Source organism: Danio rerio, chromosome 2 (genome assembly GCF_052040795.2).
Source record: "Danio rerio strain M-AB ecotype USA chromosome 2, GRCz13ab, whole genome shotgun sequence".
NCBI classification, from domain to species: Eukaryota; Metazoa; Chordata; class Actinopteri; order Cypriniformes; family Danionidae; genus Danio; species Danio rerio.
The window spans coordinates 48,166,591-48,186,816 of record NC_141022.1 but is presented as its reverse complement, the minus strand read 5'-3'; the positions used below and the strand labels follow the sequence as shown (position 1 = coordinate 48,186,816).

General features: G+C 35.0%; 2 protein-coding genes across 19 annotated transcripts in view; both read right to left on the bottom strand.

Moving 5' to 3' along the window:
- Nucleotides 1-20,226, bottom strand: part of klhl24a (kelch-like family member 24a) — an 802,375-nt gene that overhangs the window by 676,348 nt on the left and 105,801 nt on the right. The gene's annotated exons all lie outside the window — the stretch shown is intronic.
- yeats2 (YEATS domain containing 2) overlaps nucleotides 1,619-20,226 on the bottom strand; it is an 80,063-nt gene continuing 61,455 nt past the window's right edge. For 4 of the 18 annotated variants that reach the window (XR_015478879.1, XR_015478884.1, XR_015478875.1 and 1 more), the window contains exons 22-32: nucleotides 17,892-17,978; nucleotides 17,585-17,762; nucleotides 16,953-17,029; nucleotides 14,476-14,555; nucleotides 14,170-14,371; nucleotides 9,665-9,903; nucleotides 9,504-9,578; nucleotides 7,150-7,223; nucleotides 6,453-6,530; nucleotides 3,192-4,371; nucleotides 1,619-2,221 (exon numbers count right to left, since the gene is read on the bottom strand). Coding sequence is in view for 4 of the 18 variants with exons in the window: in XM_087241289.1 (XP_087097415.1) it covers nucleotides 4,329-4,371; nucleotides 6,453-6,530; nucleotides 7,150-7,223; nucleotides 9,504-9,578; nucleotides 9,665-9,903; nucleotides 14,170-14,371; nucleotides 14,476-14,555; nucleotides 16,953-17,029; nucleotides 17,585-17,762; nucleotides 17,892-17,978 (1,133 nt within the window). In the remaining 14 variants the exon portion in view is untranslated. Of the gene's footprint in view, nucleotides 4,372-6,452; nucleotides 6,531-7,149; nucleotides 7,224-9,503; nucleotides 9,579-9,664; nucleotides 9,904-14,169; nucleotides 14,372-14,475; nucleotides 14,556-16,952; nucleotides 17,030-17,584; nucleotides 17,763-17,891; nucleotides 17,979-20,226 lie in introns of all 18 variants that reach the window. The other 14 variants (XR_015478881.1, XR_015478888.1, XR_015478880.1 and 11 more) reach the window with 5 other exon arrangements.

Genomic DNA, 20,226 nt, shown 5'->3' with positions numbered 1-20,226 from the left:
TTATTATATGATATTATTAATATTATAAATGATCATAAAAGTCAAGGTGCTGCAGGTATTATGAGGTTTGCTGAGGGTGTAGCTGACAAGCAGTGCAGGGTTTTTATCTTTAATAAACTATTATGGTTCGCGTTCATTGAAAAGTAAGAATGAGTTATAAATTCATATGAAACAGTTCTTTAAAAGTGACGTCACGTCTTCAGTTTCACACTCAGGCACACTCTCACTACAAGCGTACTGAGTTAAAGCCCAATGGAACCGCGCTCCAGATCACCTCATCCAACTGGGCCAGAGCCGGCAAACTGAACCAGCCCAGGTAAGACACAGAGCACTCACACTTGTCAAACGAACCAGGAAATGGGGGTCAAATGTGCCCAGGCATGGTTCGGATAGCCTAGTGCGAGTACACAGAAGATTTCTCAATATTTAGATTTTTTTTCTTTGAACGCTCAGATTCTAGATTGCATAAATTTCCATTTCCAAAAATGCTTATGACACTGGTGGCCAGTAAGTGAACTGCAGCTAACAACATTTATTCGCAACAAAAATGAGAGTTGTGAAAAAACAGCACTCAAGAAAACATCTAAATGTAGCCATGTTAATATGTTTGTATGATCTCTGTCTGATATTCACCAGGATTATGCTGATCGATGAGGGAATAAAAATGACACTGTATCATTCCTTTTTTTTTTTTTTTTTAGAAAACAACAGAGCTGTATGTCACCTAAATGTATTTTCCCTTTCTAAGAATTTGAGTTAGGCATAGAATTAATCTTGAGGCCAGACTGACTTTCTACTGATGGCATTTTGCCAATACAATCGTCCCTCACTAATCGCAGGAGTTACATTCTAAAAATATCCCACAATAGGTGAAATCCGGGAAGAAGTCTGCTTCTTTTTTTTTTTTTTTTTTACAAATATTATAGATATTTTAAGGCTGTAAAACCCCTCACTACAAACTTTATACACTTTTCTCAGACATGCTTTACCATTCACACTTTTCTCTTATTTAATCTTTCGTGTAACTTCTACCTTCCTTTAGCATTCCTTTAGTCCAGAAGTACAACTTTTTGTGCGACAGTTAGCATCTTCTGCCTTTTGCAGAATGTTTCGTCGAAATTATGGGCTTGGTTGGGGGAAAAAACTAGCAAACAAAAAGTTCAGCACTTTAGAGTCTCACTGCAAGAATCAAAGATTTATGTAAATTTGGCAAGCTACTACAGAGGTGACATGGCACATAGTAGATTGATTAACAATTGTCTACAGCCAATCAGGACGCAGAACACAATGTGCTGTATAAAAAAAAGCATGTCAAATTGCACAAAAAAACCCCCCGCAAAACTGTGAGACCGCGAAAGGTGAACCAAGTTATGGCGAGGGACCACTGTATCTTTCTTAAGTGCTACAAAATAAAAACAAAGCTTTAGCACAAAAACCCAGCATAATATGAAGAGGAATAAGGCATGAAAATATGCATCCATTTCACCTTCTTCCTCAAAAACAAGTCTGCTTACGCACAGCCTCCTCCACAAAATCCTCCTTCAGTTTCTCTTTTGCTGTGTCATGCATTTCATTTGTAACGGCAGTTAGGAAAAAAAAAATCACAGATGTATCCAACTTAGTGGCAGATCTACCATTTTAATACAAGAATAGCCATTTTTTTGGATACACAATGTGAAGGAAAAACATTCAGGAGCTCGGTTACACAAGTGACGACTGCCCAGTTGACTTTAACACTGAATAAGCCCACTCCTCCATCCACACCAGATCAATTTTCTTGATGTGTTTTATCCACCAGCACACACAGAAACGGATGACACAAAATAGCCCACCAAACTAGAGGACAGACATTTTCCTCAGCGTTACCAAATCATAGACACAGTACAAAAAAAAAAAAGAAGACTAATGACATTTCCACGCTGAAGTTCAGTCCTTCATAATCCCCAATGAATATTCACATGAACACAACATGATTAAGACTCTTCTTAGACATTCAACAAGTGACTTAAAAGGACATTTGATCTCTACCCAATGAACCACTTGAGCAATAGGCCGTTTAAGAGCAGATTAAAAGACATTGAACAGTGATGATTTCACATGAGCTGATTAAGGTCAACGTATTGAAATAAAAACTGCTCAATAGGACACTTTAGAACCAAGCGTAACACTTTAAAATAACAGTACATGAATAAGGACATATTAATATGTAAACTAAACATTACTTTATTATGAACTAATGATGAGTAATGCGTGCGCTAATTATAAACTTTAACTACATCTTTAACTACAGCATCTATCTTTAACTACAGCATGAGTCACATGAGTTCATTTGTGAATAACGGCTACCTTAATTACTTGTTAGTACATGATTATTTGTTAATTAATGTATTAATTACCAGATTAGTTTATGATTAATTTAATTATCATGAACTCATGACATTTTAATGTATAATGTATATTTTAATGTATAATTATACATGTATAATTATATCATGGCTTTACTTGGAGGGACACATCATAATTAACCCATTCTTAAATACTCATGAACTCCTTACGGATGTCTAGTGTGTTTACACTGAATTATAAAAGAAAAGTGGGCAACACTTTAGTTTAGATCACAATTAACAGTATTAACAAACCATTAACTAAAACCTTTAGCCTTATAAATGACTAATTAGCTTCTTATTAATAGTTAGTAAGGTGGAAGTTGGGTTTAGGTTTTGGGTAGGCTCAGGGAAGCAGAATAAAATCATACTATATAACTACTAATGAAAAGTTAATATCTTAATAAGGGGCAGGTAATAAGCCAGTAGTAACAGTTTGAAATGTGATCTAAACTAAAGTATTACCGAAAAGTGTTCTTACAACATCAACATGAACAGTTTAAACACAGGAGTTCATGAGTAGGTAAGGATGAGTTAATGGCAATGTGCCCCTCCAAGTAAAGTCATGACATATTTATACATTGACAGCGCACAAGTTCATGTTAGTTACATTTAGCCTAAACTTAATGTATTAATTAATGTATTAATTAGCATTTAATTAACAACATATATTAAAAACTAAATTAGGTAGCCGTTATTCACACAAGAACTCTTGTGACTGGTGTTATAAAGTTAGTTCATGATTAGTGTGTGCCTCAACCCATGATTAATTCATAATAAAGTGATGTTTAGTTTACATATTAATACATCATTATTCATGTACTGTTATTGAAAAAAGTTACCGAAACAAGTAACCGTCCATTAACCTGTTTAATGGTTGAATAAATGTCTATACTTTAGTTTAAAGAAAGAAATACCCAAAATTAAGAATTTGGAACAACAAAATGGCGAGTAAATCATTCCAAAAAGTCATTTTTTGGCTGAACTATTCCTTAAAGGGATAGGTGGTTCTAAAATTTTAAGAATTTCTGTCTTGAATTGAACACAATACATGATACAATGATGTGTTTGATTGTGCAAACTACTTAATTAAAAATAGCCAAAACAACACAATTCTAGAGTTCTATAGGGGGAACAAATTAATTGTTTTATATTCAATTCATTTAAATTTGTAAAAACTATTAAGTTAATTTAATTCCTTCATATTGTTCCAACACAAAACAATTGTGTGGAACCCAGAATTTTTTACAGTGAAGAATGTTGGAAGCCAGCAGCCATTGACATCCATAGTAGGAACAAAAATTACTATGACAGTCAATGACTGCTGCTTTTCCACATTCTTCAGAAAGTATCTTCTTTTGCGTTTACCAGAAGAAAGAAATGCAAATAGGCTTGGAACAAGTGGAGGGTGAGCAAATATTACAGAATTTCCATTTTTGGGTGAACTGCCCCTTTAAAACTAAGACAAGTTAAACAGCTCTGCGTCAACGGCAAAATCATGTGATGGTTGCATTTGCAGAGATTGAAAGACTCTGTGAAGTCAGAATAAGTTAATTTAAGAGTAAATTCACTATTATTGACATAACTGGGGCCTGAATTGTGTTTCTTTAAAAAGATAACACTGTACATTAGTTGGAATAATAAACCAGACCATCTTTTATAAATACCAGAGAATTAATTAATGAAAGATGGAATAAATAGAGGCATATAAAACAAATACTGTTCAGGCTGAGCGTCAACCCTTCAAAGTTATTGTTTTTTGATGTTACTCTTGGTTTTAATACACTCAGTATATAAACTGAGCTGTTGTCACGACAATGTCTGACTCCTGTAAGGACATGGGCCTGTGATTGGTCACATTTTCCACCTTTATAGAATGTGAGAGGAAGGAGTGAGCGGTCCACCTGTCCATCTGTGGTCAGATCACGCGAAGAAGCTGTAAAATTATTCAGCATGGCCTTCATCCTTCACCATGATGCCCATGTACCTATCAGAGACAGAGTTCATGGGAAGGTTAAACAAAGCTGCAGTAACAGAGATATAGGATTCCACACATACATTACAACTATTCAATTGCAAGACATATGCTTTAACATTAAAGGATTTGTAAAAATCTTATTGAAACTGCATTGACGACAGGTAATTCAGCACCAATGGCAAACTTTAATGGGAGTATAACTATCTGTTAGACATCCACGATTACTTATATATATTTAGTAACACTTAACAGTAAGGTTGTATTAGTTAATGCATTTACTAACATGAACAAACAAAGAACAATACATTACAGTATTTGTTCATGTTATTTAATGAAAATACAGTTAATTTTTAGTTCATGGTAACTCACCGTATATTAACTAATGTGGACAAGCATGAATTTGGATGCTAATAAAGCATTAGTAAATGTTGAACTATGATTAATAAATGCTATACAAGTATTGTTCATAATTACTTCAGTAAATACATTAAATTATGAAATCTTATGGTAAAGTCTGAGCATTTTTTTTATATTTATTATCTTTTATTTTATTATTTATTTTACATTATGTAAATGAATTGCTATGATGAAGCAAATCAGTCAAATTAATATATAAGTGCAAAACATGAGCCTTTACCAGGCACAGTTCCGTGTCAATTTATATTTATTTTATTATTTTGTACTTATTTTTTTTTTTTTTATAACTGAGCCAATGAAAAACATATAAATATTTAAGGACATTTGGAAGATATTTTGTTTTGAGCTTTTAGCCATTAATGCAAGTGTATTAATATAAAAAACCTGAAAAATCACACGTACATAAGTATTCAGTCTTTGCTCAGTACTTTGTTGATGCACCTTTGGCATCAATTACAGCCTCAAGTCTTTTTGAATATGATGCCACAAGCTTGGCACACCTGTCTTTGGGAATTTTTGCCCATTCCTCTTTGCAGTACCTCTCAAGCTCTATCAGGTTGGGACAACGTACAGACATGGGCTGCGTCCGAAACCGCATACTTCCATACTATATAGTACGCTAAAATCAGTATGCGAGCCGAGTAGTATGTCCGAATTCATAGAATTCGAAAATCAGTAGGCGAGAAGTACCCGGATGACTTACTACTTCCGGCAAGATTTTGAAGTGCGCATCCCATGCACGCTGCGCTATCCCATAATGCCCCATGAGAGAATTCATGAATGGAAGTGAGGCGACACAACTGACGCAGGTAGGTCACGTGACCATGACAAAATGGCGAATGCAGTACGTCCGAATTCCATTCATACTTTTCAAATTCATACTGTATAGAACGTACTTTTCTAACGGCCGAGTAGTACTTTTAAATTCAAATACAGTACCTACTGAGTAGTAGGCGGTTTCGGACGCAGCCATGCACTCTCAACCCTGGGACCTTATATAGACAGCTGTATGCCTTTTCAAATCATGTCCAATCAATTGAGTTTACCACAGGTGAACTCCAAATAAGCTGCTGAAACATCTCAAGAATGATCAGTGGAAACAGAATATACCTGAGCTCAATTTAGAGCTTCACAGCAAAAGATGTGAATACTTTTGTACGTGTGATTTTTCAGGTTTTTTATTTTTAATAAATTTGCAACAATTAAAAAAAAAAAAATCACATTGTCATTATGGGGTATTGTGTGGAGAATCTTGAAGATATAAATGACTTTAATCCAGAATAAGGAATAAGGCTGTAACATGAACAAATGTGGAAAAAGTGAAGCGTTATGAATACTTTCCAGATGCACCGTAAGTACTGTTTATTGTCATAAACACATAAAACGACAATGTTGTTTGTTTACCGTTTACTGCTGTTTATTTTTCCAAGTCATTTCCTGAAAATAAATTAATCTGAAGTTTTAAAACTTCCACATTGCAAAATAAAATTAATATGGCCTGAGAATAACATTACTGGGGTATTTCCATGAGTACTAATAATTATTTTATATTTACTTATTTTTTATTTACAATTTTAAAACGTTCTTATGTTTTCATGCCATTGTAGAATGTGGAAAGTGGAACGCTGATTATATAAAAAAAAAAAAAAACTCTAAAATAAGAGCAAAATTACCTATTAGTCAAAAAATCACAGGTGGGAATAGAGCAAATGGCCTGATGCACATCCATAGCTGATATCTCTCTCGGAGTTCTGTGGAGACAAGAAAACAGGATGATGAAAAAGACAAAAAGTAACGTCACGCTACATTTGCTGTCTTAGTATAATGGGTTATTGACCTCTGCGCATTAAATGAGAGGTCTCAAAGTCTTGTCAGGCCGCTGCTTTCTGTTAATGTATGCCCCATCGATCAGGTCCTGCTTGACTGATCATTTAAAAACGGTGCTCTATAAAAAGCAGCCACTGAACACTGTCTAAAAGGCTGATGAAATATTCTGCACAGTGTGTATGGGGCATGTGAATGAAAGCAGATGTGCTGAGTAAGTGGAGCAGCACTGAGCCAATCTCCTCTTTCTCTCTCCCAGGACTGAAATCTTCAGCTCCGCAACTCAAATAAATCGGACTTTCATGAGCTATTCCCAGCGCTCGGATAATTACACACTATCATAAAGAGCTTCCTCCCACAGCCATGATTGAAAATCGTTAGACAAGACTTTATTGCTTGAGAGTTCATCAAAATTGACGGAGAAATAATGCTAGCGGCTCAACCTGAAAATGAAGAGAGTGGAAGTTATCCTTTAACTCGGAGTCATGTCGGTCTACGCATCTGTCTTGATTAATCTGGTATTGTCATATGGAAGAACAAACTGACCTGTTTTGTTGGGATTTCCCATGCGCATTGGCCAACGATTCCCTGAGGATTTCACTGGAAAACTGTTCTACAGCCTGTGGAGACATTCAGACAGCATTCACAACTTTGACATGTTGCATTATCTATTATAAGTTTGTGTCCAATCCTGGTCAAAACAAATTAAGTAAAAAAGAAATCATTTCTTTGAAACTTAATAAAACAGTGTTGTTCTTTTTCTTATAAGTACAGTATGTGGTGCATTCAAGTCATTTACTGCTTTAACGCAATACATTGCAGGCAAAAACATACACATTTTTTATTTTTGACTCTTCATAAAGTGTTTTTTTTTCAGTCTAATTTAAATAAAATATTCAAAATACCCTTGTAAGTGTTTCTGTTGTCACGCTTAATCCATTTGTGTTTATACATCTTAAAATGAGCTTTTTCTCCTGCACTGAGCCATAAATCTCTACCTTAGCAGCACTTACATCAGGGGTGCCCTAACTCAGTCCTTTAGGGCCGGTGACCTGCATATTTTAGTTCCTACCCCAATTAAATACACCTAAACCAGCTAATCAAGCTCTTTCCAGGTATACAAGAAACTTTCAGTCAGGTGTATTAAAAGAAGTTGGAGCTAAATTATGCAGGACACCAGCACTTCAGAACCGAGTTTGGGCACCCCGGAATTACATATAACAAATCTCAGTTTTATTTGTATTTTTTTTCAGTGCAAAGTTTTTACATTTTATTTTACAAAAATATATATTTTTTCTGGCTCTTTGCTGTATTTTATGAAATATGGAGACTCAAAAATCAACTCTGTGAAAACCTTTGACTCCATTATGCCAAAGAAAATAAACAAGAATATTAAACAAAACTTTATCCAATGTTCATGTGTTTGCGCTAAAAATGTATGCAAATTAGAGCATTTCAAATAATTAAAAGTGCCCTATAAAGAAAAGTCTGGGTATACCAAGGCATAGCCGAATAATAAGAGATTAGTATGTGAAAATGGGCATACCATGAGCCTTAGACACCACTGTTTCCTTGTTCTTATGTAAATTCTACGAGTGTAAAACTCCTGTTAACAACAGGCCAACCAAAACACACAGCCATGCCCTTATCATTTGCATGTATGCCTACTTAAGGTCATTCATCTGAACCTGACAAGCAGCCGAGTCATCAAGAGTCTCATATGTAGCTCTGAGATCTTTAATATACCTGTACATGCCTCAAACTGTGTTTGATAAGCCAAACATTTTCCAGTAAGAAAACAATGATAGTTTCCCTACTTATTTAGCTATTTTAAAGCTTATATTTAATATTTTTACTATGCATGTGGGACTTTTATTTTGAAAACGCAAGCCCCAAATTGTTAACGATGCTTTACTGGGCAACGACTGAACAAGACATGGTCAAAATCACTTCAGAACGCAAAATGCAACATTTACACATTTATTCATCTTCACTGTGAAGAGGCATAAGGTGTGTTTAGTTACATCTTTAGTTAATTTATGGAGTTTATTGTGAAATTGGATGTGTATGTTTCAACAAACAAAGGTAGACTGCTGAATCACATCATATCACTCAGCTCAACTGTTATATGCAGAGGTTGATACTGACCACTGGATGTATTCTTTGACAATTTTGCTTCAAAATACAACGTGATACATCTCTATCACTCTCTTTTGTCAAGTTTAATTATGCATTAGCCTGTATCCACAACAGATCTGGAGAGCAAAATAGGTTAACATTTCTCTGAATAGGTTAATATTTATCCTATTTAGCGTACATTATGTTCTTTGTGAGCGCGCGTGTGTGTGTGTGTCTGTAAAAGCGGCCGTCAGAGCAGAGTTCATTAATATACACGGCAGGAACCATATATGATCAATTATGAACCTTCTAAGTAAGAAATGAGCATATAAAACCACTTTTGCAGATTATTTGAACTTGCGAAAGCCATGAACCGACTATGTAGATATCAGAGAACAATTTAACTTATTAAAGCAATGCAGTATATGGCACCTTTAAATACTGCTTTATTGGCATATATACTGTAAACATAACATTTTAAAATAATATAAATGATTATAAAATGATTATAAATGTAAACAATGAATAATAACTATTATTATCATCATTATAATTTTACCATATTCACTTGCAGTTTCTGGTCCTAAATGTTCAAGCTCTTTAAAGTCAATTGCATTCTAACTTGTTTTCAATAATTAATTTTTTCAGCAGTAAAGCCAATCCTAAATGCAATTAAAATATATATTAATAAGACAGATGTAGTGTGAATCTCAAATGACTCTAAATCAATTTGTCTGTAATTAAATAAAAACATATGACTTCCTCAACCTCAGATTACTTACCTTAAGAATCATGGCCTCCACAACAGGAGCAAAAACGTTCTTCTCCACCTCCACCTGCTGGAGTGTCACACCAATCTAACACACACAAGCACACACTTTTCGTCACACGTAAGACCCATCAGAAAGTCTGGTTGCAGTGAAACGGAAGAATAATTTTTCACCTGCTCCGCCGTGTCTCTGATGAGCTGGGTCGATGGACAGCGACCCATGTAGAACTTGGGCTCTTGTTCAGCCTCGTCCTGTTCCTGTTTAATTTTGACCTTCCCGGCATCTAATTCCTTTACACTGATGATGTCAAGCAGTTCATCGTCCTCCTCATCGGGCTCCGCTTTCAGGATCCTCTGAAGTTGCTCTAGACGTTGAGAAAGTTCTTCACAGCCTGTCAAAGTCGAGCTGCACTCTAATACACACACAAACAAAGACACACAGTAGTGGAATGGGAGATACGCATCATGGATGTACAGCTGACAAATCTGCAACAACTGCATGATACTATCATGTCAATATGGACTAACATCTCTGAGGAATATTTCCAGTACCTTGTTGAATCTATGCCACAAAGAATTAAGGCAGTTCTAAAGGTAAAAGGGGGTCCAACCCGATACTAGTAAGGTGTACCTAATTAAGTGGTCTCTGAGTGTACATAAATATGATAAAATTTTAGTTTACCTTAGTTTCATTTGTTCATCTATTCACTGTAAAAACATTACAAAATTACACTTAAAAAAAGATTTGATTTTGATTTTAAATGAATATATTATAATAGTATTAATTTTAATTGAATTAGTTTCTTTTATTAATACACAAAAAGATGTGATTGTGAACTGACAATTACATTTGTACATTTACAACATTGTTAGTTCAAGTTAGTATTAAGGAAATTGTAAAATGTTATCATTATTATTAAGTTTGTCTTCTGACTTTTAGAACCCAGAAATTGTACAGCAACTCATGAAAACACTAAACCAAGAAAGTACGTAAAAGGAGGAAAAACACAGGAAAAGAAAATACAAAAATCCCTAGTGTGACTGTTCAACATCTACTGTCAGTAAATCATTTTTGCAGGATAAGACAGCATGCTATTGGAAAACAAACCTTGTTAGTAACTGATTTAAAAACACTTTTCATGGATGGTATCTCCATTAGTGGTAACTGATGCACAATGCCTTACAGTCAATACCATTACAGAGTGACATCAGCACATATTAAGCTAACAGAACAATCTGTTAGCACAGGGGGTGAAAAACAGACAGGAAACAATCGTTTTGGATAAAATAGTCTGATGAAAGATGAAAGTAGAGAAGCTTTAAAAAAATTAAAAGACCAGTCCATGAGAGTGAAACTACACTCAAAGCAATACCTAATAAAACCAGTAAATCCAGAGAAACTGGGAATATTTGAGTGGTTTCTATTCATTAATAATCAACCTTTTCCTTGAATTCACTATTAATTCACTGCAATGCATTCCGGGTCAGACATATCTGCAACCACTGCATTAAATTCTGCATAAGAAATTGGCCAAAAAAAAATTACTTCATTGCAAGGCAGATATTACAAATACAGTGTGGAACAGTATCTATGACCTTAAAATATCATAAATGTAGTGAGCTCAGTGGAGAGAGAAATGCAGCTGATGTGGAATTCCAACAGCTTACGGCTGAACGCTGAATACTGAGAGTTGAATTTATGCCCAACTCTGAATACTGATCATCTCATCATTATACAGGCTTATGCACCATCACCGAAAACTGAAAAGAGGAGAGAGAAAGAGAGAGAGCGAACACTACTGCATTGTCTGTGCCAACCCTTGTGTAACTCAAAGCTCTGGATAGCTGAGAGAGAAACCCACGGGACATGATGAATTAACCTCCAGCAAGAGTTCAAAACACAGAGGCCCCCGACCGGACATTAGCATGTGCGCTGTTACATAATGAATGGGCTTTTCAATCTTTTAAACTGTCTCTTCATGTCTCATCCTAAAATGGCAAAGGAATATAGCTTCTTGTTTAAGACCTCTTTAAGAATATATTATGAATGTGATGTTTATTTATAACACTTTCTGTGATGTCGACCAGAGGGGTATTGTAGAAAAGACAGGATAACAAAAAAGCATAGTTTGACCTATTTTAATCAGCACATCCTGGCTTAGCACATCACAGAATCAATGATGCAAATATGGATAAATCCCAATGTGAGCCAATCAGGTAGCAAGTTGTAAAAATGCCCTCTCAGCCACAGATCTGGTAACTTCCATTAATTTTCTGTAGAGATTTACAAAAACATATGAGGAGGTGAAATGTATCATCAACTTAACAGCTGTTCACTTTGCTGTAAATGTGACCAGTGGACGTTTAAGTTACCCTAGAAATTAATCATGAAGATTAATGGCAAACGCTTACCCAGTGCTGCACATCGATTGCATCTGTTGAGTTTATTTAATCTGTTTAATCATCTTCCATCTACTCTTTAATCTCTTTCATTTATATATTTTTTTCTTTTTAATTGATTTGATTTAATCTATTGTGTAACGATAAGAGGGAGGGACAATATATAAATATTTTTTCTCTCCCTCTAATCGTTTAACTATTTTATTGGTCTTACCTTTCCCTAATAGCTACATTTTTCCCAATAAATGTGAAATATATGAACCTATATATCATTGAACCTATGAACCTAAATATAAAATTGTCAGTAATACATTTGAACATGTACAAATTTGTTATTCTCATGGCTAGCCAGGGGCGGCACAGTGGCTCATTGGTTAACACGGTCACCTCACAGCAAGAAGGTTGCTGGTTTAAGTCTCGGAATTTCTGAGTGGAGATTGTGTAACCATGCTGATCCTACACCACCTAACAAACCGGCGACTTTCCACATGGTAGTCAGTTGCTCTACCAAGGAGCCTGAAGACCATGGCCTCTAGCATGTTCTCTCAGTGTTTGCGTGGGTTTCCTCCAGGTGCTCCGGTTTAACCCACAGTCTAAAGACATGCGCTATTAGTGAATTGTATAAATTAAATTAGCCGTAGTGTATGAATGTGTATAAGAGTGTATGGGTGTTTCCTAGTACTGGGTTGTGGCTGGAAGTGCATTTGCTGTCTAAAACATATGCTGGAATATTTGGCGGTTCATTCCGCTGTGACCAATCCTGATAAATAAGGGACTAAGCCGAAGGAAAATGAATGAACGAATGAATGAATGAATGAATGATTGAATTAATAATTGGTTAGCAAATATGTAAATGGCCAAGAATATGGAGTGGCTGTATATAATCTTTAAGCAACATGCGTCATCATTCTGTGCTGCAAACATCATCTACTTCTCAGCAGCATAGTAATGGTAATTACTTTACCACAAAAAGTTGGTTGTTCATTTTAAAAAACATTTTGAAAACAAAACTGGTGCTTATTAACCAATCTGCTTAACGATTGGGGCACGGGTTGATCGCGAATCCGAATAGCATTGGGTGGTGTTGCAGATAGGGTATCCGTGCGCAAAGAAGGGGGCACCTTCATTTTAAGTGGAACTTTCTCTTTGAGAGAAACTCTGCAAACAGAGATAAACCAACTTCGCCTTTACTGTTCAGTCTGTGGCTGCTCATTAACCTTAGATGAGTTCACTATACCGGTGGTCAGAAAGACTCACATTACTCTTGTGATAAATCACAAATGATCAGTGTTTTTATTCAAAAGAGACTTATTTTAGGTTTTAAATGGCGAAATACACATTTGTAGTAGCAGAACAACCTTTTACACTTCTTGAAAAACACCACGGTTGTCTGTGAAAAGGGCAATAATCAAATGAAGCATAATCTGACAACGTGCTTTATACAGTATACACATTGTGTGCATAATTAGACATCTTGTGCTGTCCGTAACTGTTCTTTTGTGCATGCGGGTCAGTTTAGGACCATGATCTGTTCACACTGCAGATTTGATATTGGACACATTTATAACAACAGTGTGAACAGCTACGCAAAAAAATCAGATCTGAGAGAAAATCTAATTTGAGCACTAAGCCTTGCAGTGTGAACATAGCCTAAGACTAATCTTAGCCAGATTGTTAGCCTAGTAGCTGTAAAGAATAAATCTCTGTGGTAACTTAATTTTCCTTTAGGGCAGACTTAGAGCTAAATTCAGACAGGATAGCTTAAAAATCCCAGCTTAAGCCCCTATCCTGTTTTTTTTTTTGTGCAATACCCACAAATTTCTAACCCTAAAGGCAAAACAAACAAACCAAGAAAAGCTCAAAAAGTTTTCTTCTACAATTAAAATGATCTGGTTTCATTTTTCTTATACGATGTGTAACAAACAACCCACTGCCAAAAATAGTTGATGTTGATACCCCTACATTTTTTAAGTCATAAATGTTAAAAAGTCTCGTAATAATCCCCAGTAACACTGGGACTTTTTTTTGCCCAGTATAATAATGCATGCCTTGTAAAGGGTTAATCACATCCTGTGTTTAATATTTGTAATTATTTAAAAAATGTAGATTATTTAATGCAATTTCTAATTTATTTCTTTGTGATTTATTTTCAATTTCTAACTTTTAATAAATGTTTATTTGTTTTAAAAATATTTTATTTTATACATTTAATTATTCATTACTTTTTAAATTCCCAATCCCACTTTGAAAATCACAGACAGAAACTGGCACACACTTACCTGGTTCGCTGTCAATCTGTGTGAGTATGTCCTCGATGGAGTCCTCCTCTGTGCGCTGGGGTTCTGGGTCAGGAGGCGTGTATCCTCGGAGACGGCACCAGCGCAGCACCTCTTTAGTTCTTGCTGGAGTGAGGGCCTGAAGTCGGGGGGTTCGCTCTAATAGATCCGCACACACACGCCGCACAGCCACTGCTCGCTGCAACTACAGAGGAAAAAAAAGGAAAAACAAAAAAAAAACAAAGACAGAAAACAAATGAACACAATCCTGAAATGATTACAAATGCACTCTTGTATACACTCTAGTACCTCTGCAGCTCTGCGTTTGCCAATGTTCCAGGAGTAATACTGATCCACAGACGTGGCGCAGAAAGGATGAGAGTCCTCATCTGCAAAAAACACACACAAGTCTATTGGTCTGGCTTATATTGAGTTCACACAACAAAACACTTTCGTCTCGTTGTGTCAGATTATTCAATTTTGAGTCTTAGACACAAGCTATGTTGTGGCTAAGAAAAAACACAACAAACCTATGGAGCCAGATCAGTTTCAAAAATAAAACATTTACAAAATAAATTCATACATTAACAACACAATTCACATTTACAAAATCCAATTTGGAAGTTCAAAACACATTTTAAAATTACACAAATCTATATTATAAAATCAAAATACGATTCAAGAATAAACAAATCTAAATCATAAATTAAAAACATGATTCAAAAGTACAAAAATTTAAATAATAAAATCAAAACAAGATTCAAAAATACCAAATCCAATTCATAAATTCAAAACACGATTTAAAAATACACAAATCAAATTTATAATTCGAAACATGATTCAAAAGTACGCAAATCTAATTCGTAATTCAACACGATTCAAACATACACTAATCTAATTCGCTAATTCAAAACATGATTCAAAAACGCACAGATCCATTTACCAAATGTAAAATATGATTTAAAAACGCACAATCAAATTTGTAAATTCAAAACATAATTCAAAAATACACAAATCTAATTCGAAAATTCAAAATATGATTCAAAAATACACAAATCTAATTTCTAATTTAAAAACATGATTCAAAAGTATGCAAATCTAATTTGTAAATTCAAAAAACGATTAAAAAACACAAATCTAAAAAATAAATTCAAAACATGATTCAAAAATACACAAATCTAAATCATAAATTCAAAACACAATTAAAAAATACACAAATCTAGCTTGTAAATTCAAAACACGAATCAAAAGTATGCAAATTCAATTCATACATTTAAAAACCGATTCAAAAATACACAGGTCTACTTCATAAATTCAAAACAGGATTCAGAAATACACAAATTTAATTCGTAATTCAAAACACGATTCAAAAATACACAAATCCAATTCCTAAATTCAAAACACGATAAAAAAAAAACAACCTAATGCGTAAATTAAAAAACGTGAATCAAAAATACACAAATCTAATTCGTAAACTCAAAGTACGATAATATTTATGATTTTTACTTGTGAACTCGAAAACTGTTTACAAATTGGATTTTGTAAATGTTAACTGTGCTCTTCATGTATGAACTTTAGTTTGTAAATGTATTATTTTTGAGACTGATCTGACTCCATAAACCACATGTAGATTTCCAATCAATCATGACTTGCCATCTTTAATGACATGTGATGTCATTGAGAAAGCAGAAGTAGTAAATGACCACCATAAATAAGAGTTTGAACAAGCAAAGACTATAAAATGAGCTTTTTTATTACATGCTAGTGTTTCTGTCATGACATTGTAAAGCTTAATTGTGTGTTCATCCACTAATCACACACTATGCAAGATAATATAGACCGTTTTGTGTATCCTAATGCTCACTGTCACTTACAAATCATCACAATACTCTAATTCAAACAGATAATGACAAATACTGTAGTCTGAACCAGTTACTAGGGTAAATGCTCATTATTTGAGCGAACTAAAACATCTGAAAAAAAAAGTGGCATGTTTCTGTTACTGTGCTAAAAGATCAATGACCATTTGATTATAAATGATGCAGTGTGTACTGTATGACAAACATTTAGGGTCAGCAAGTTATTTTTAAGAAAATTATAATTATTCAATCATGAAAAATGAAATAAATTGATCAAAGACTTTTTCAGTGTTAAAATATTCACATTGATACTGTGTCTTAACTACACACAACGCGACAATATTCTAGCGACAAGCAATTTTGGCTGTCTGCACCAAACGCAAGGCGACAGAAGCATTAAAATACCTGTCACTGCTTTCTAATTATAATCTAATAATTACATATTTAACCTGTTTAATATTATTAAAAGTAAATGATGAGTGACTGATGTTATTGGTTTGCACTGAGTCACAGTTCATTTTCAAACCACTAGTTATTTAATTTTCAAGATCTGAGCTGAACTATCTGCTGCTGCTTTCTGCAGTATGGCAATACATGGTGTTTAAATCTACATTAGTAGCATTTAACACTAAATAAAGCACACAATCTCAACTTGAGGAGATAATTGTCATAGCAGTTTTGTCACAGAAAACTAAAATACTATTTATTTACTAATTTTGATTTCCTAAAATAGAAATTATGCATGTCGCAGATGGTTATGACAAAAAACCTGCATTGTGTGTAGTTAGCACATGGTGTTAAGTAAATGTATTATAATTTAATAAGGTTTTTTTTTAAACAATGCATCACTTATTAACATAAAAATATGAATCTTGCATGCCATTTAAAAAAAATATTTTCATTTCCATTCATGTGCATTAGACTTACTTTTCTCTGGGACAATCAGAGGGAATTTCTTCACTATGGCTGTCAGAAGTTGCGTCATGTTTTCTATATGCTCCGTGCTGAGGGAGATTGATAATAAATCAGCAAATAAGTTCTACAAATGTACACTAACAAAAAACAATGGACAATTTATTGCACTGGTATTTAGCAGAGCTCCATTTTTTTAAACAAATAATTATTTAGATTGTTTTTCTGCAGACTAGATTAGCTCAAATAAAAGCACTGCACAACGAAAAAGACTAAACATCTTTTGTGTTTGACTCACTAGATTATAGAATTAAAAGGTTGAATAGGTAAGAAAATATGCTTGCTTACAGTTGGGTTATAAATCAATTATTATAATTAATGAATTATTTATTGATTCCCCCAAGCAAGCACAAGTTACTTTGAGAGATATTTAGCTCACAATATAAGCAATATAAAAGGAATGTTTTGTAATACTAAAATGTTATGTGTCACAAGGGATGCTGAATGGTGTTGCTATGACAACATGTAAATTGAAGAAAGAATTGAAAATTGTGAATGTGCATGTGTTTGGGTGATGATGGCACACGGTAGAAACAGAATCCTCTGAAGGACACAACTGTATGTGTGTGTGTGTGTGTGTTTCTTACTTAATGAGTTCATGTGTTGTAGACTCCAAGCCCTGTTCTACTTTGACAGTAGCAGCTGCATCTGTGGATGTGGGGGCTGTCGGCAGTGGTGCAGAGGCGGGTGCTGCAGAGGTCGGGGCAGATGTTTGGGGTACAGGAGTCGTACAAGTGGAGCTCACCAAACCAGGTTCAGTTTTAACTATGTAGATGCAAACACAACAGACATAAAGGAAAGGTTTCAGCTCACTGGACTGCATGGCTAGAAAGATTAAATGTCTTGACATTCAACTGCATTTCCACTGGGTGTGTGTAAATAAAAAGGTCTCACCTTGAGCTATAGGTGTGGATGCTGAGGAAGCAGCTCCACTTGGGGTGGAGTTGTTGTTAGATGTAGCTTTAGAACCAGACTGTACAACTGTAACACAAACACACATATTACTTTACTGGTCAAGAGCTTAGGGTCTGAAAAGTTTAATACATTAATTAACTTTTTTTTTCAAGAACGATGCATTAAATTGATAAATAAATGCAATACTTTTTTAGGGGAAAAACATTTTCCAGTAACAACAACATTTTCCAGAAAGCAGTTATTCAAAATGTTATTAATATTGTAACGAATATGGCCGATCAGACATAATTATTTTGCTTTATTCCACAAATGGTACACCCTCAACCTCTCCTACCCATGAAAAGACTGGATGTTCAGTGTGGACACACAGCTCAGAAATGGACACACAGAGACATGGTCAAACTTCTATATGCTCCATGCTTAAGAATTTTAATGTAAACCTTTATTCTCTATGAGTAATCAGGTGTTTTGCAACAAGTCTCTTGCTCATATACTAATATCATGGTTTTAATACTTCTGCAATCAATGTTTAACTCTACCATAGCTAAACAAGATCATAGATGGTTCATGTTTGATGTCCCTGCAAAGCTAATATGGTATACTGAACAATTGTTTACTTTTTATCTTAATACATTTACAACATATTAACATTTTCCTTTATTCATTCATTCATTTTCTTGTCGGCTTAGTCCCTTCATTAATCCGGGGTCGCCACAGCGGAATGAACCACCAACTTATCTAGCAAGTTTTTACGCAGCGGATGCCCTTCCAGCCTCAACCCATCTTTGGGAAACATCCACACACACACATTCACACTCATACACTACGGACAATTTAGCCTACCCAATTTACCTGTACCGCATGTCTTTGGACTGTGGGGGAAACCGGAGCACCCGGAGGAAACCCACGCGAAGGCAGGGAGAACATGCAAACTCCACACAGAAAGCCAACTGAGCCAAGGTTCGAACCAGCGACCCAGTGACCTTCTTGCTGTGAGGCGAAAGCACTACCTACTGCGCCACTGCCTCGCCCATATTAACATTTTAAGAAATTTAAACATTTCTGTATCAGCTTACACCCAGAATGCCTATGCAAATCACCATGCTTTATAACAAAGGACTATAAAACGTGCCTCAGGGAAGTTAACTTCTCATTGGTCAACTCGTCTCCTGAGGGGAGACTAGAACCCAGACGGGAATCCAGGAGAACACCTAGAGAACTCCAGGAGAACACCTAGAGAACTCCAGGCAACAGGCGTGGACCCTGACAAAAATGGGTTACCTACACAGCTCAGACAATCCCATCTCTGATACCTTTCTTTCTATCTTTCTTTCTTTCTTTTCTCTCGAGAGTCTAGTTAAGTTTAGTACGGCGCGAAACCAGAAGTCAACATGACTAGTTCTTTTGCAACCTCAAACTTGAAATGACAGACTCCACCCTACTCCAAGCCTCACAGGACAAAGAGCCAACCACCATCTAACCATGTGAGATCCTCCGCCTAACAGAGAGAATTCTTTACATCACACAAGGAACGCAAGTAACTCCTCCAGATTACCACTGAACTGGTGTAAACTAAATGTAACCATAAAGAAACCATAGAAGGGTTAAACTGATTGTTTTTTGTTTGGTGCGCTTGGTTTGGTCTTACAAAATCTGAGATTTTCCCATCATTACACTCTCTTAAACTCTTATTATTCTTCCTTTACTCTTCTCTACAACATGTATAAATGTGTGTTTGTGTTAAGTTTGATTAGTCAATAAAGTGTAATTTTGTTTAAAGAAAGGTGACTGCGCATATTTATGAATCTAATGTCTTAAACTTTGATCTTGTTACCCTGCTTAAACATAAATGGGTTTTATTTGATAGCAATAGCAGTAGTCAACTCTCCGTTCGAACGATCGCTGAACGATTTGTTTGTTTAAATGTAAAGAGTCGATTTATTTGAAGCACCGTTCAAATAAATGTACAATATTTTACATTGCATTTTACAGTATTTTTGATCAAATAAACACAGCCTTGGTGAAAGTTTAAAACCCTGAGAAAATGCAAAAATCAAACCGTAGAATGCTTGTTAAAAATTGCTAACTAAAAACTGTTATATGTAACAGTACACAATAAGGCACTTATAAGGCAAATACATAACCACTATAGAGAATGACATTACATGTTGTCTCGCTAGCCTGTTGCCTACTTTCTGGAAAGCTTTCTAAACAATATTAATAAAACTGCCACAAGTTAAACTGTATGGTCAAGATTCACAGTTGCAACTTAATTAAGACCAATTGCAATTTGCTTGCTAACTACAAATCAATA